At 44.9% G+C, this 14,765-nt stretch overlaps 1 protein-coding gene across 1 annotated transcript in view; it reads left to right on the top strand.

Annotated features, from left to right (window-relative positions):
• HSD17B1 (hydroxysteroid 17-beta dehydrogenase 1) overlaps window positions 1-14,765 on the top strand; it is an 83,289-nt gene that overhangs the window by 37,446 nt on the left and 31,078 nt on the right. The window contains exon 3 of the mRNA XM_069237711.1: window positions 5,397-5,576. Within this exon, the coding sequence (XP_069093812.1) occupies window positions 5,397-5,576 (180 nt within the window). The remainder of the gene's footprint in view (window positions 1-5,396; window positions 5,577-14,765) is intronic.

Raw genomic sequence — 14,765 nt, forward strand, 5'->3', positions numbered from 1 at the left:
GCAAATCAATTAATAAGCGAAGTTCTGAATCCAAAGTGGATGAACACAGTTCTTGGGCCTCGGGATACTGATGAGAGCCAACACACGAGGAATAAATGCAGGAAATAGTGCTACAGCCAATAGAAAAGGAGGAAATGTAAGTGGCAAGCACAGGAACAAATGAAAAGCAAGGGGTGGGAGTTAAGCCCCTTTTAAGATATATATTAACAATAGATTTCACAAGCACAGTGCAAGCGCTGTGCAGTGTGGAGACGAAACCTAAAAATGAATAAGGAGAAAATTAAACCTATTCAGAAGTACTTTCCTGGACAACTGAATTCCAGGGTGGATACAAACAATTGGAAACACCTTAAACATCTTGGAGAGTCGAACCATAGTGATCAGATCACTCCGGCTCTGCCTCCTGCCAAACATGTGGCAGGAGTGATTAAGGGCCAGATGTAGGTAGCCTTTTGCATGGTGCAAACTGCAAAAATCGCAGTTTGTGCCATGTAAACGGTCTAACGCGATGCACATTCACAAATTGCGAGTTGGTACCGACTCGCAATTTGTGAATGCGACTCGCAAATAGGAAGGGGTACCCCCTTCCTATTTGCGACTCGCATCGCAATTCAGAATTGCTTTGTGATCGCGAATGCGGTCGCAAAGCAACTTGCAGTTACCACCAGTGTCACACTGGTGGTAACTCATTCGCAAAAGGGAAGGGGTCCCCATCGGACCCCTTCCCCTTTGTGAATGTTGCCCAGATTATTTTTTCACAGCAGGCAGTGGTCGTATGGACCACTGCCTACACTGAAAAAACGAAACCAAATGGTTTCGGTATTTTTTTCATTTTGCAACTCGTTTTCCTTTAAGGAAAACGGGCTGCAAAATGAAGAAAAAACCTGCTTTATTTAAAAAGCAGTCACAGACATGGAGGTCTGCTGACTTCAGCAGGCCACCATCCCTGTGAGTGCAGGGAATCGCTATGGGGTCGCAAAATGCGACCCACCTCATTAATATGTATGCGGTGGGTCTTTGCGACCCCATAGCGATTCGCAGAAGGTGTCTGAGACACCATTCTGCATATGCTTTTGCGATTCTTAAATTGCGAGTTGCACCGACTCTCAATTTCAGAATCGCAAAAGCATATCTTGCTTCATCTGGCCCTAAAGTCTCAAACTCATCCCAAGTAATGCCACTTGTATGCCAGATTTCGTGCGGCAGCAAATTTAGAGGTGTGCTTATATCGAACCAGGTCTGACCATTTTGCCCTTACGCCAGCTACATTCCAGCATATCTCAAAGCCTACTATTCTGGGAATGAGAGCAGTCCCATCAGTTCCTTGAATTTGTTCCTTTATTGGTTTTTCCTTGACAGGGATCAGTCAAGCTGCTTGAAAACGATTGTCCATAAAATATTAAGACGCTCCAGAGTCAACAAGAGGAGTATCAGTCATAACATCTAGAAAGTATCTGTCTATAACAGGCACTTCCTTGATTCCTGAGCTGGTCCTGGGTCCATAATTCTGGGACAGGCTGAGCCATTTCTCTGCAACTGTGGGCAAGTCCTTGCTAATATCCCGCTTTTCCATACTAAAAGGAAAGCCATGATTTCTTACATCATTCTTGTTCTTCATCCAACAAAGTCTTTATGATTCCCCAATTTGCGTGGGTTCTTTAGTGAGAACTGCACTTTCACTCATTTGAAGTTGCTTGATAGGCCAGGAACAATGAGTATAAGTTGTCACCCAGATTTTCTGAGTCATTATTGTGCATCAATTTACAGTGTTAAAAACAATTATTGCTGAAGATTTGGCCGGTCGCTTCACTACTAGGGACAAAGCATTCTTTAAATAATCTCTGAGTCCCTGATAAACAACTGTGGCTACTGATTCGTCTGTCAAAGCAGCTTTAGAAGCCAAGTGTTGAAAATGGATGACAGCTGTCACTTCATAGATCCTGACTGCTTTGTTTGAGAGTCAGCAAGCAAATGTGAGATGATTGGGTTGTATGCCTCTTTCCATGAATAGTAATAAACTGCATAGTGAAATGAGTTCAGCTGGATAATAGGAAACGTTGACTCAAAATAAATGAAGTAGCCAACAACAAGTCATCTTTAGTTTTAGTAAGATACAAGAGTACAAAAGTAATCTTGGTAGAATCATTGTTAAATAATTTCGATTTTAATAAAAAAGGCAGTTAAGACTAGGCCGGAAAGTTTTTGAAACTTACCAGGATCCTATCACAATTTGTTCTAAGGGGCTAAAACCAAATTAGGAGTGACTGATAATTTGTGATTCAATCTGATATTACAACTCTTACCTTCCGTTGCCATAGAGGCACTGGCTGAGGGGGTTGTCATTACTTGGCGACAGTGTAGTAACAGTACTAGAAGTAGTTGTTAATTGATTCAGATGGTGCTGCAAAAATCTCGCTCCTAGTGACCAACCCCAAGTTCTTCATTGATCTTATTAATAGCTTGAGCCACCATTTGAATGGGACTTTCAGATGGATCCATTAAGAGGCCTAGCACACTGTCAGGTTTCTGTATTGTGGACCCACTACAAGTCCCTGCCATCTGCACTGTTGAACAAGATAGAATGTATCACCCGACACAGAAAACATGTCAGAAACAGAGAACGGAAAGATAAAAAGAAGTCCCAGGCTGGAGCTCACGCTCCGATATCTCATTTGTTTCAAAGGATTGTGCCACTCTGTCTGGATGTTACTGTAATAGGTAGATATGACCAACTGGAAGACAGGACAGCACATAGTAAGTATAATTCAACCTGCTGAGTAGCAAAGAAACAAATAACAACTGAAACAAGGCTCAATGGTTCCAGCAACTGATGCTGCTCTGACTAGCCGGGAACCAACATGGGATTTGGCCAAGGCCCCTTTACGCTGATGATCATTCACAGGTAAGACTCTACAAAGAAAGGGGACAAGACACTGCACAACCAATAATACAGAAGACTACTGGGGACCCCGGGAACCATAGGGGGAAAAACAATTGCGAAGAGATGTGAAATATAGTGAGAACCAGAAAGCTAATGCAACTACTGCGCAACACATTGCAAGGCACAGGACTAACAGCCTGACTGTAGTTTTGACAGATGGTATTTCATCTGAGAGACAAATGTATGCCAAATGTAGAGATTACTAATCTCTTAATACAACACTAAGAGACTCCTTTGTCTGAAATTCCCTCACCCACCAGAGGTGGCATTCTTCATCATCGGGAACCTCCTCAGGCCGTGACACGTTGTCACGGTGTGGGCTACAACCCCCTCTTCACACTGTAACGGAGGAGCTCTTTGGATGTTTGCAGTCGCTGCAGAGAACCCTGTATGACAAACCCTAAATCAAGCCCTAACCTTCCACTGGGGGAAAATGGACTCCCACTCTCGACCTGGAAATGACCCCAATCCCGGAACTGAGTACATGTTAGTCACTAACAGTTATCACTCTAGTGTTCCCATCTCAGCTTCTATTGACCCATTCTCCAGCACTTCCTATTCACCTGTGTATGCCTTTTAGGCTGAATCCTGATAGGTGCAGAGCTCTATCCATTACATTTTGTAGTACTGGACTTCCTTCCGGTATGCTTTGCAGGGACCTATTCATTACTGACCTTACATAGTGCTGGACTCTCACTGCTTCCCAGTGTGCAGTGCATAGCTCTGGCCACTGCTGACAGTATGCAATGCTGGTCTCGCCCTTCTCTCCGGTGTGCAGTGCGGGGCTCTACTTCTTCCCTAGAGTGAGCAGTGTTGTAAACTTAGTTCTCCCCGGTTTGCAGTTCATAGCTATGGTCATTGCTGACAGTATACACTGTTGGCCTCTCCCTTCTCTCCTGTGTGCAGTGGAGGTCTCTGCTTATTACGGAGAGAGAACAGTGCTGTACTCTAATTTCTTCCCAGTGTGCAGTGCATAGCCCTAGTAATTGCTGGCATTATACAGTGCTGGCCTCTCCCTTCTCTCCGGTGTGCAGTGCAGGGCTCTACTTATTGCTGAGAGTGAACAGTACTGTACTCTCATTTCTTCCTGGTTTGCAGTGCATAGCTCTAGTCAGTGCTGACAGTATACAGTTCAGGTCTCTCCATTCTCCCTAGGTGGAAGTGAGAGGTCTTTGAATGACCTTGTACAGTGCTGGCCTCTCCCTTCTCTCCGGTGTGTTGTGCAGGGCTGTACTCATTACTGAGAGTGAATAAGTACTTCTTCCCGATGTGCAGTGCAGAACTGTCTTACTGTGCGGGATTTTCCCTTCTTTCTGGTGTGCAGTGAACCGCTGTTCATTATTCATGCTGGGTAGACTTTAGGCCTTGATTAATTAATGCAATGTTTTTCTGTATTCGGTGAGAATAATATTCTGAGCTAAAAAGATCTTCTCAGTGTGCCTAAAAACTCTCCATTCTTCGGGCTATTAGGTCGTAGAAAAATACCCTCCCCAGAAGGGCAAACCAGGCAAAGAAACAACTCATGGTTCATGAACACATTGGACAAACTAAAAACACAGAATGTTTCATCCTAACTTTATCTTGCAGAGTACATCTTCTGCAACAGCACCAGCCCTTAAATACTCAGGAAACAGGTACCACAAGGGCATTTCAAACACTTGAAAATAGTCCTTCTCTGCGAGAGTTTGGGTAATCATAACACTAATTGATGCCTGAGAAGACTTACTCAAAGTGACAGAACAGAGTTTACTCCGCATGCTGATCTACTTCAGACTCACCTACTTCAAAACGAAGATCAAGAACACTCACACCATACCACACAAAAATCCAACCTTGAACAACAAAACCAACCATGCTCTTTATTCAAGCAGAATACCACCCCTTTGTATCTCATACATTAGTAAACTCACATCTAGGTTATGGCAACGCACTGCAAAGTACCAAATAAAAAGACTACACAAATTCCAAGACCCAGCAACTCACCTCATCTTCTTCCTAAAACATACTTGAAACATCATGTCTGCAGAACTCTGAACCAAAATTACCCACATACCTACAGGAACAATTAACTGCCATCCACTATCAAGAACATTCTGCTCCAACCAGGTCCACCTCCTAGCACTACCAAAGGCGAAATGCAAATGCAGTAGATGTAGGAGGATTCGCAGTGGCCTCCTTGTGAAGTGGGAATAAGAGTAACTTCCCTATCCTGTAACATTATAAGTGACCTATGTACCTAAGAATGTTCATGTGATGTGACCTTTGAAAGCAACTCAACACTTCTCTTTCCCTGGCAGTAAGCAGCATCTCTTTTCTTTGCAGTGTGCAGAATGTAGTATCCAGTGTGCAGTGTGGGATGGAGATCCTTCTACTCCTGCAGCAGTTCTTCTCTACTGTCCCTTCTTTCCCCATGCAGTGTGTAGACCGAGCACTGACATATTTCCTTACTTTGCAGTGTGTAACGCAGGGGTGGGCTTAATGGGCCCACTGGAGTGCCATTCCTACCAGACCATGAAGATGATCTTTGATGTAAACCTGTTTGGAACCATCAGCACCATCCAGGCCTTCTTGCCGGGGATGAAGAGCAGGAAATGTGGAAAGATTATCGTCTCCAGCAGCGTAGGAGGCCTGCAAGGTAATGTAGTTCTGATGTTGTGTGGGAGTAATGTTATAGGGTTTAAGTGCTGTTGTAGATCTAAAGCGTTGCTGGTTCAACCTTATGTTTCTGAGTTTTGTAGTTATAGTGTTGTAAGTCTGCCATTGTATGATACAATTTTGTTGCTTTAGATTGTAATGTAAGGGCCTGATTTACAAAGGCTAACCTACACTTTTCTGTAAGTCTACTATTTTTTTGATATTCGCCAACTATGAGTTTAATGTTACAAAAAGATAAGACAGGCCTATATTTTTACTTGTGAAGTCTTCGCCGCGAGTAATATTACTATTGTGAAAATGAAACTCGTATTTGGTGAATAGCACAAAAACTAGTAATTGTAAGTGTAAGTTTACCTTTGTGAATCAAGCTGTAAGGTTTTAGTATTGCAGTTATAGTGTTACTTTGGTGGTCCCAGTGCTATGTATTTCTCTGAATCATAGTGTTGCGAACTAATTGCGCACTAACACCATTATTTTAGTTGTGGTGTTTTGCTCATCACGTTTATGGGGTTATGACGTCTTGCTGCACACTATGAAGAATGTAAGTGCATCAGGCCTGGAACTGTTTCACCTGAACTAGATAATGCTACACCAAATACAAAGTGGAAGGAGCAATATGCATGTATTAAAAAAAACTTTGGTTCTATTGGCAAGAACGTTTTCAGCAACTGAGCCCTGTGATCAAGCCTAACTCTTAAGGTGTGCATAAGGCTAAACCTAGAAGTAGCCTTTTGACTAATTTTAGTTATCTTATTCGAAGATCTTCACAACTGCATATGAACTTCTGCTGGCACAGGTCGGCTGGATCTGGACTCGAAATTATACTGTAATTTAATCAATCAGTAGGGAGGCCTCTCTCTATAAAGTCATATTGACTGGATGACGAAGATGGCAAAGATTGCACAAGCCAACTGGGGCTAAAGTTGCAAGGTTGCAAGAACCTAGCAGCCTATGATGGATGCATCTCATCTAATAGATCTGGCGTAGCTTTGGAAGTCCAGAGGTGCAGCCTTGGGTCTAGCAGAATCGCCATGAAGTATACCAGGAATCAGAATTCCGTTAATATTATACCCAAGGGACAGCCAAATAATAGCTGATCTGGCAATGGCTGGCTGCCTTAGCAGCCTCCTTAAGTGGGGAAAGCCCACAAAAACAAGCAGCTGTGCTAAAGACCTGAAATTTTAGATCTCTCGAAGTAAAATCCATAGCCTACAAGGTAATGTAGTTGTGATGTAGCACTGAAATATTTTTGTAAGTAATTTAGTCATGTTGTAGTGTGGAGTTGTAATATTTCTGTCTAGGGCCCAAGTATCTAGAGTATTCAAAGCCAGGGCATAAGAGTTTGGTTGAGAGTACGCCTATGAGATGAAACATTGTCAGTATTTTAGAAATCAGCATGCATCTCTATATAACACTAAAATATAGTTCCTAATATCACTATAGAAGATTGTATAGGGACCACTGACTGATAATACCTGTTGTTCGCTTATTTTCTTGGTAAAATTGATGACAACCCAAATGGCTAATAAACTGGATAAAAACACGGCATGAGACACAGGCTCAAAGAGTTTTTCCACTCTAGATGTCAACCCTATGCTGAGATCCCAATGAGGAGAAGGGACCCGAATTGAAGGATGCAAAACCAAAAATCATCCAAATAATTCCTGTTACCCTAAATTTTCTAGCAAAAAGAGGCATAATGGAAATTAAAGTAGGCTGCAAATGCAGACATTTGCATTCAAAAGTAGGTTGCAAATGCTGACATTTGCATTTTGATTAGTATGTCTTAAAAACAAAACTTTTTTAGTAGTTAACAGAAGATTAAACTGAGCACCCACCAACCTATGCCCCCACCGACTCTTTAACCTCAGGTAAGGTGAGACAGCTAGTATGTCTTAAAAACAAAAAAAATGTTAGTAGTAAACAGAAGATTAAACTGAGCACCCACAAACCCATGCCCCCACCGACTCTAACCTCGGAAGAGACAAGGCAATTAGTATGTCTTAAAAACAAAACAAGTAGTAGTAAACAGAAGATTAAACTGAACACCGACTGACCCATGCCCCCACCAACTCTTTAACCTCAGAAGAGACCAGATCAGCCACCAGCTTACCACCATCCTCAACACCTCCATCGCCATTGCTACTGCCACCTTTCCAGATACCTGGAAACACGCTGATGTCAGACCCCTCCTCAACAAACCATCAGCAGAACCCAGTGAACTCCAGAACTACTACCTCATGACTCCGCCTCTATTCCCCGCTAAAGTCCTGGAGAATGCCATCAACCTCCAATTCACCAAACACCTGGAAAGAAACAACCAGGATTCAGAGCCAACCACAGCACAGAGACAGACCTTATTGCCGCAACTGATGACATTTGCACCCTGCTTGACAGAGGAGAATCAGCCGTCCTGATCCTGCTCGACCTCTCTGTAGCCTTCAACACCATCTCCTACTGCACACTCATCCACCATCTGATACAGCTCAGAATCACATTTGACATGCTCAAACGAATGGCGTCCTTTCTCTCGGGGCACACCCAGAGATTTTGGCTCTCTCCCTTCACCTCTCAACACAAGCACACCATCTGCGGCGTCCCTCAAGGTTCGTCCCTCAGTCCTACCCTCTTCAATATCTACATGACACCACTCACGGACATTGTCAAAACCCATGACATCAACATAGTCTCCTATGCCGATGACACCCAGCTCATTCTCTTGCTCTCAGCAGACCCCACCACGATAAAAACCAGCTTCCACAACTGCATGAAGAACATATCAGCCTGGATGAAGTACAACTGCCTGAATCTCAACAAGGACAAAACCGAAGTACTGATCTTCAGCAGACAGACCTCGCTCTGGAACAACTCTTCGTGCCATCAGAACTCAGACCAACCCAACTCCAAAAGACCACACCTGTAACCTAGGCATCATCCTGGACAGCAAACTCTCCAGGAAACGCCAGGTCAAAGCAGTTGCTTCATCCTGCTTCCACACCCTCCACTTGCTCTGCAAAGTATTTAAGTGGCTCCACATCAACACCAGAAAAACGGTGATGCAGGCTTTAATCACCAGCAGACTGGACTACGACAATGCACTCTATGCAGGCACCACCACCAAACTCATGAGAATACTCCAGATGATCCAGAACACAGCAGACAGACTTATCCTCAACCTGCCAAAAAGGACCCACATCACCTGAAAGACCTCCACTGGCCCCCCATCCAGAAAAGATGTCAATTCAAGCTCTTGGCACATGCTCACAAAGTCCTCCACAACCAAGGAACCACCTACATGAACACCACCTGAGCTTCCACCTCCACTCCCAGGAACCTCCACTCCGCTCATACCACGCATCAGATGCTGCCACACCAGAGGTTGCTCTTTCCCCTACCTCACCGCCAAGACCTCTGAGCAGGCGTTAAAAATGCCGGAAAAAATGGTGCAGTGAAATGTGAATTTCACTACACCATTTTTTCGGGCCTCCCTGCATCAAAACACCCCACCTTTCATACAATATGCCTGACGCAGGCATAATGTGGCAGAAGGGGTTGCAAAGTGGCGCAATGCAAGCACTGCACCACTTTGTAAATACTGCATGGGGGAAAGCCACCTTAGCATTAAAAAAAATGACGCTATGGCGGCGCAAGGTAAGTAAATAAAATAAATTTGGGGTAGTGGAGTCCTTTCCCCAGGCCAATCTCAGCCCCGGAAACCCATCCTCCAGGGCCTGGCCTAACGTTTTATTTTTTTGGGGGGAAGGGGTACCGCACAGCCCCCACACCCCAGGCCGATTTCAGGGCCCAGCCATGTCACCTGGGTGCACCCCGTCAAATGTTTTGGGACCACAGAGGTAGCCTGAAGGCCCCTGGGGTCCCAGCTGGCTCCCCGCCTCCTGTGGGAGCCAGCATTGCTGTCACAGACAGGGAGCTGCTAAGCATGCAGCTCCCTCTCTGTGAGCTGCTAAGCATGCAGCTCCCTCTCTGTGAGAGCAATTGTTTTGTCTGTTTCCCTGTCTGCACCTCTGCAGGCAGAGAAACAGGAAACCTCCACTTCCAGCAAGTGAGAGTTGTTTGACAGCTCTCACTTTCTGGAGCCAGAGTGTTTGCTCTGACTTGGAGGGAGCTGTCAAAGTTTCAGCCAAGTCAGAGCAAACATCCATGTCCAGGGAGTGGGCACCCCAGGACATAGCAGGAGCCAGCCCTGGGGTGTGGTGGACCCCTGGGCCATCTATGGCTCCTCATGGGGGTCTACCTCCAACCTATTTAACACCGGGGAAGTGGTGGTAACTGGGGCTGCGAGGGGGGGCACGCGGTCCCCGCATTCTTAATCTTGTCTTCTTAGCCCCAGGGAGGTGTGGCAGTCCCCAGGGCTGAGCGGGAATGGGGGGTGGATGCCCCCCTCACATTCATTTATATATTAGCCCCAGGTGTAGGTACCGGTCCCTGAGGCTGCGCAAGGGATGGGCGCCTCCATTTATAATTTGACATGCCCCCGGGCCTTGGCTCACCCAGGAGCTTCACTGAAACAAGCATGAGAGCCCTAGCTTTTTTTTTCACACGTTTCCTGACAAAAATTTAAATATAAAATGCTTTTTTTCTCTGGGGGATTCCCTTTGGGACCCCAGCACCAGAGATAAGGAGTCAGGCTGAAGCCGAGTCCCAAGATGGCTGCCAACACTTCCTTGATAAAGTGTTGGCAGCTAATCAGATCTCAGCACGAGATCTGGAGAGTTTGCAGAGCCTTCACTTATATATACAAATTTGGATTTTCTTTAATTTCTCAAAAACTACTAAACAGGTTTACACCAAATAACAAAAAGGTTGCTTTCTGGACCAAGCACTACCTTTCTGTCAAATTTGGTGTAATTCCGCCTAGTGGTTCGTTCACTATTCCTGTTAAAAAACCCTGTAGAAAAATGCATGGGTAAAAAGCATTTTGGGCCCCTCTTTTTCTTTGCCCCTGTTTGACGGATCACCCCGAAACTTTCCAGACAGATGCTGAAGTGAGTGTTGTAATTTTTGGGGAAATTCTGTGAAGATTTAGGAAACTGCGCAAAAGTTATTAGCAAAACAAAAAACGCTTTTTCTATAGAAACTAGGTCCTAACTATAACTACCTAGTGCGATATATACATATATCATATAATTTGTCCAACAGTTCAAGAAAGAAGTCTCGGCACTCCATGAGTTTAATTGCAGCTATGCTTATTCTGCAGTATGTTTTGTTGAGTATTAAGTATAAGGTAGTATTGCCCACAATACGGTTATTTATTAGGAAGAATGTTTTAGTTTAAATCAAATAAATTGGGGTTTAGTGATGATTATCTGTCAAGGGTGTATGTTATTTGCATTTGAGATATATACTTTTTGAGAGCTCTGGATACTCAAAGATGGCGCTGATTTTGAATGTAGTGCTCTTTGTCCTTTGCTTATGTCTATGTTCCCCAATTCATAGGTAATGGTATATTTATGTAAGCTTTTCACTTACTATCAATGTCATGACAAAGGCGTGTGTGAGTGCTGAAATGCGTTGAGAGACTTCACTACACAATAAACATAGCTTTAATTAAACTCAAGAAGTGCCAAGACTTCCTTCTTGAACTGTTGGGCAAGTCATATGAGATTGTGAGAAGAACACAGCATAGCGTTTTAGACAGCACCAGCGGTGGTTTGGAGCCCGCAGGCATACGCCACATTGTATTTCCTGAAAAAAAAAAAATATATTATATATATAGTTCTCTCCCAGGAAACCTGCCCCCATCCGTACACTGTTCTTCAGGCAATTCCGAGAGACGGCACAAATCCCATTCAATTCATTTGCTTTTAAAAGGGTTTATTATTCCATTCAATAAAGTGCAAAGTGCGAGAAGACTGATACATATACACAAGCATACACCCTTAACACCTAACTACCTACTCTTAACCCTAAAGTTACCCTTGCCAGCCAAAAGCCCATACCCATGGTAAACCCTAAATTTACTCTTGCCACCCAAAGACCCATACCCCCTCTAAACCCTACGAGTACCCTTGCCACCCAAAAATCCATATCCACCCTATAAAAACCCCTTACCACCCAGAAACCCATACCCATCCTAAATTCTAAAAATATCCTTGCCACCCAAAAACCCATACTCACCCTAAAACTTAAAAATCCCCTTTCAATTCGGAAACCCATACCCTCCCTTAACTCTAAAAGCCCCTTCCCACCAAAATACCCTTACCCACCCCACCCTAATACCTAAAAACAACCTTTCCTTAATATTTATATTCACTTAAAAAACGAAGCGCCTGATTTAAGAAAAGTGGAGCTGCACCCAGTGCAGCACCACTTTTATTGCCCCCCCACCTTACGCCACCATGTGTCTGCCGTATCTAAGATACGGTGTACCATTGCAGTAGGTAGGGGAACTAGCTAGTTCAGAGCTTTGCAGGATTAGCGTAAAGAATATGGACACTAATCCTGCAAAGCCCATTGAGGCCCATTGTAATGGTGCGCGTCCTTTTAACATGTGCTCTTTTATATTTCTTTGCACCATTTTTTTGCCCCCCCATGCCCCAACGGGGGAATGCCCCCTTTGCATACATTAAGCCTAGTGCAGGCATAATGTAGTGCAAAGGGTTTACAAGTAAATTTGACGCAGCTATTTTGGCCTCGTTGGGCCACATTAACGTAAAAGAAAATGACTCTAATGTGGAGCAAGGTTCTTAAATCAGCCCCTAAAGGTTACAGGGACATTATAGTTAGATTCTGAATTTACTCACACAAAAGCAGAGATATTCAGCAGTTACAGTTAGAGTTATTTCTAGTAACTTCAACTCGCGGCCTAAGGTAACTATAACTCGTGGCCCGACTTTGCACAGTTTTTTCTTCATTAATTTCACTTCTAATGTTTCAGTGATATTTTTATTGATGTTATAAAAGTTATCATGAGTGCTGTAATATCTGGGGTAATTAGCAGTGCATGGCACGAGCACGATTTATAGTTAGCTTAGGCATGAGTCTCTGAGTGGGTCTGTGAGTGAGTACATGTGTCTGAGTGGGTCTGTGAGTGGATGCATGAGTCTCTGAGTGGGTGTGGGAGTGGGTGCATGAGTCTCTGAGTGGGTCTGTGTGTCAGTAGCTGTGTGAGTGACTGTCCCACAAAGGAAACTCACATGCCCTTTTATGTAACGAGAGTCCTCAACTTTGCATGAAACATCTACCCAAATGGAGTTCTTTCTACCTCCATGGGTAAATGCTCAAGATTACAAAGACGTAAATCTCCACCAAACCAGGGCCCTTCCTCTTATCTATATGAAATAAGAGTTTCTTTGCTTTTTGGAGATGTCCTCATATTCCTCTGCATCAAGCACTTGCCACCAAAATCGGCAGGAAACGCACTTGGGGGCCCTCTTGGAAGCTGTCCATCATCCTGGCAAAAGGGGGGAAGACATATGCATACTACTGAGGTAGACGGTGTGCGGCCAAGTGGGCACAGCTTCCAGATCTGCACATTTGCATACTCTTAGCAATTTAAAGGGAGAACTATGGGGTGCGGGGGATGCCCTCCCTGGCTGATTTTGTCCCCGGGGGCCCCATCCACCGGGACTCACCTCTATTCAGTGGGGGAGGTGGGCTTCACGGCCTCCCTCCCCCTGCCTTAAAATATCTTAATTTTTACTGGGGAGGGGGGCTGCACCGACCCCCTCCTGGGTCCAGTCTTGGTCCCAGGGACTCCATCCGCCGTGGCTCACCTGCATTCAATGGGGAAAGGGGGTTCCATGGCCTCCCTCCCTGGCCTATTTTGGCCCCAGGGACCCCAACCCTGGTGGACGGCCATCTGCCATGGGTGCCCTGCAAGGCACCCTCTGTCAATGGGTCAGCAAGGGAGCCTTAAGACCCTCGCAGTCCCAGCCTGTTTGACAGCTCCTGCTTGCTGGGATCAGAGTATTTGCTCTGACTTGGCCCTGGCAGCACTCTGGGTCATAGCTGTAGCCGGCCCCTCCACCTTAAACTCAGCCCTGGGGAGGTAGTGGTTTCCAGGGCCGGGGTGCAAGACGGACCCCCTTCATCAATTTATATCAGCCCCCGGAGGTGGCAGTCCCCGGGGATGCGTGGGGGCCTCACAGGTCCCTCTTAATTGTAAGAAATTGCCCCAGGAAGGTGGCGGTCCCTGGAGCTGCAGGGTGAGGGCGCGTGTGCTCCTTGCCAAATTTCAGAATTAGCCCCAGGGAGGTGGCGGTCCCTAGGGCTGTGGGGGAAGCCTTATTGGCTTCCCCCATTTTCAATAATGATTTTTGGCCCAGGGAGACGTTGGTCCCCGGGGCTAATAGAAGCCCTAGAAGAGAGCCTGTGCACCCCCCTCCTTATTCAATCCCCCATGCACCCAGGACCTGTCCTACCCGGGGACAAAATAAAAAAAAAGGGTGGGAGACAGTCATTTTTAAAAAAAATGTTATTAAAATCTTTGGAACCGGATCCGCTGATGTTTCCACCTTTAAAAAAAAAAATGCTTTTTAGCCCTGTTGGGGTCTGTCAGGGACCCCTAGACCAAGGCTAGGGGCTAAGGGTCACCTACCCTGGCCCCTTTCTTTTTCTTTTACTTTTTTTGTGGAATGGCTGCCAATACATCCTTGTTGAAGTGTTGGCAGCCAATCAGATATCAGCATGGGGACAGTTGGATCTGCGGAGGATCCGTGTCCCTAGATATCTATATTTTGTAATCTCTAATTACTCTAAAACTACTGAACAGATTATATATATTTGAAACACTTAATACTTGCCTGTAAAACTTGTACAACATATATCCTTAACCATCTTCTCTTTACTGTGAAATTTGTTCTAAAGGCATGTGTGGTAAAGGCACTTTCATTGTAAAATCCTGTGTGGTAATGGAATGAGTGGTAAAGACCATGAGTTGAAAAGACGCATGCATGGTAAAGCCTGCGTGGAAAAGTCATGCGGGGTTCAGTAGTGGTTGTAAAGGTTGTTTCCCTCCAAGAAAATCCCAGGTGGAAGATTTTAAAGAAGTGTAGAAGACTTGCTTATCCTGGTTGGTTGTAGTGAGTAAACAGATTGGGGTGGTACGAAGCTCAGGCAAGGATAGTGTATGAGACAATAGTGGTAGCGTGACCCTGGCGATGTTGTCTATGATGTCAAGCTGAAAGACTGAAGAAGGAATAAAGAA

This window comes from Pleurodeles waltl, chromosome 6 (genome assembly GCF_031143425.1).
Source record: "Pleurodeles waltl isolate 20211129_DDA chromosome 6, aPleWal1.hap1.20221129, whole genome shotgun sequence".
Taxonomy (NCBI): domain Eukaryota; kingdom Metazoa; phylum Chordata; class Amphibia; order Caudata; family Salamandridae; genus Pleurodeles; species Pleurodeles waltl.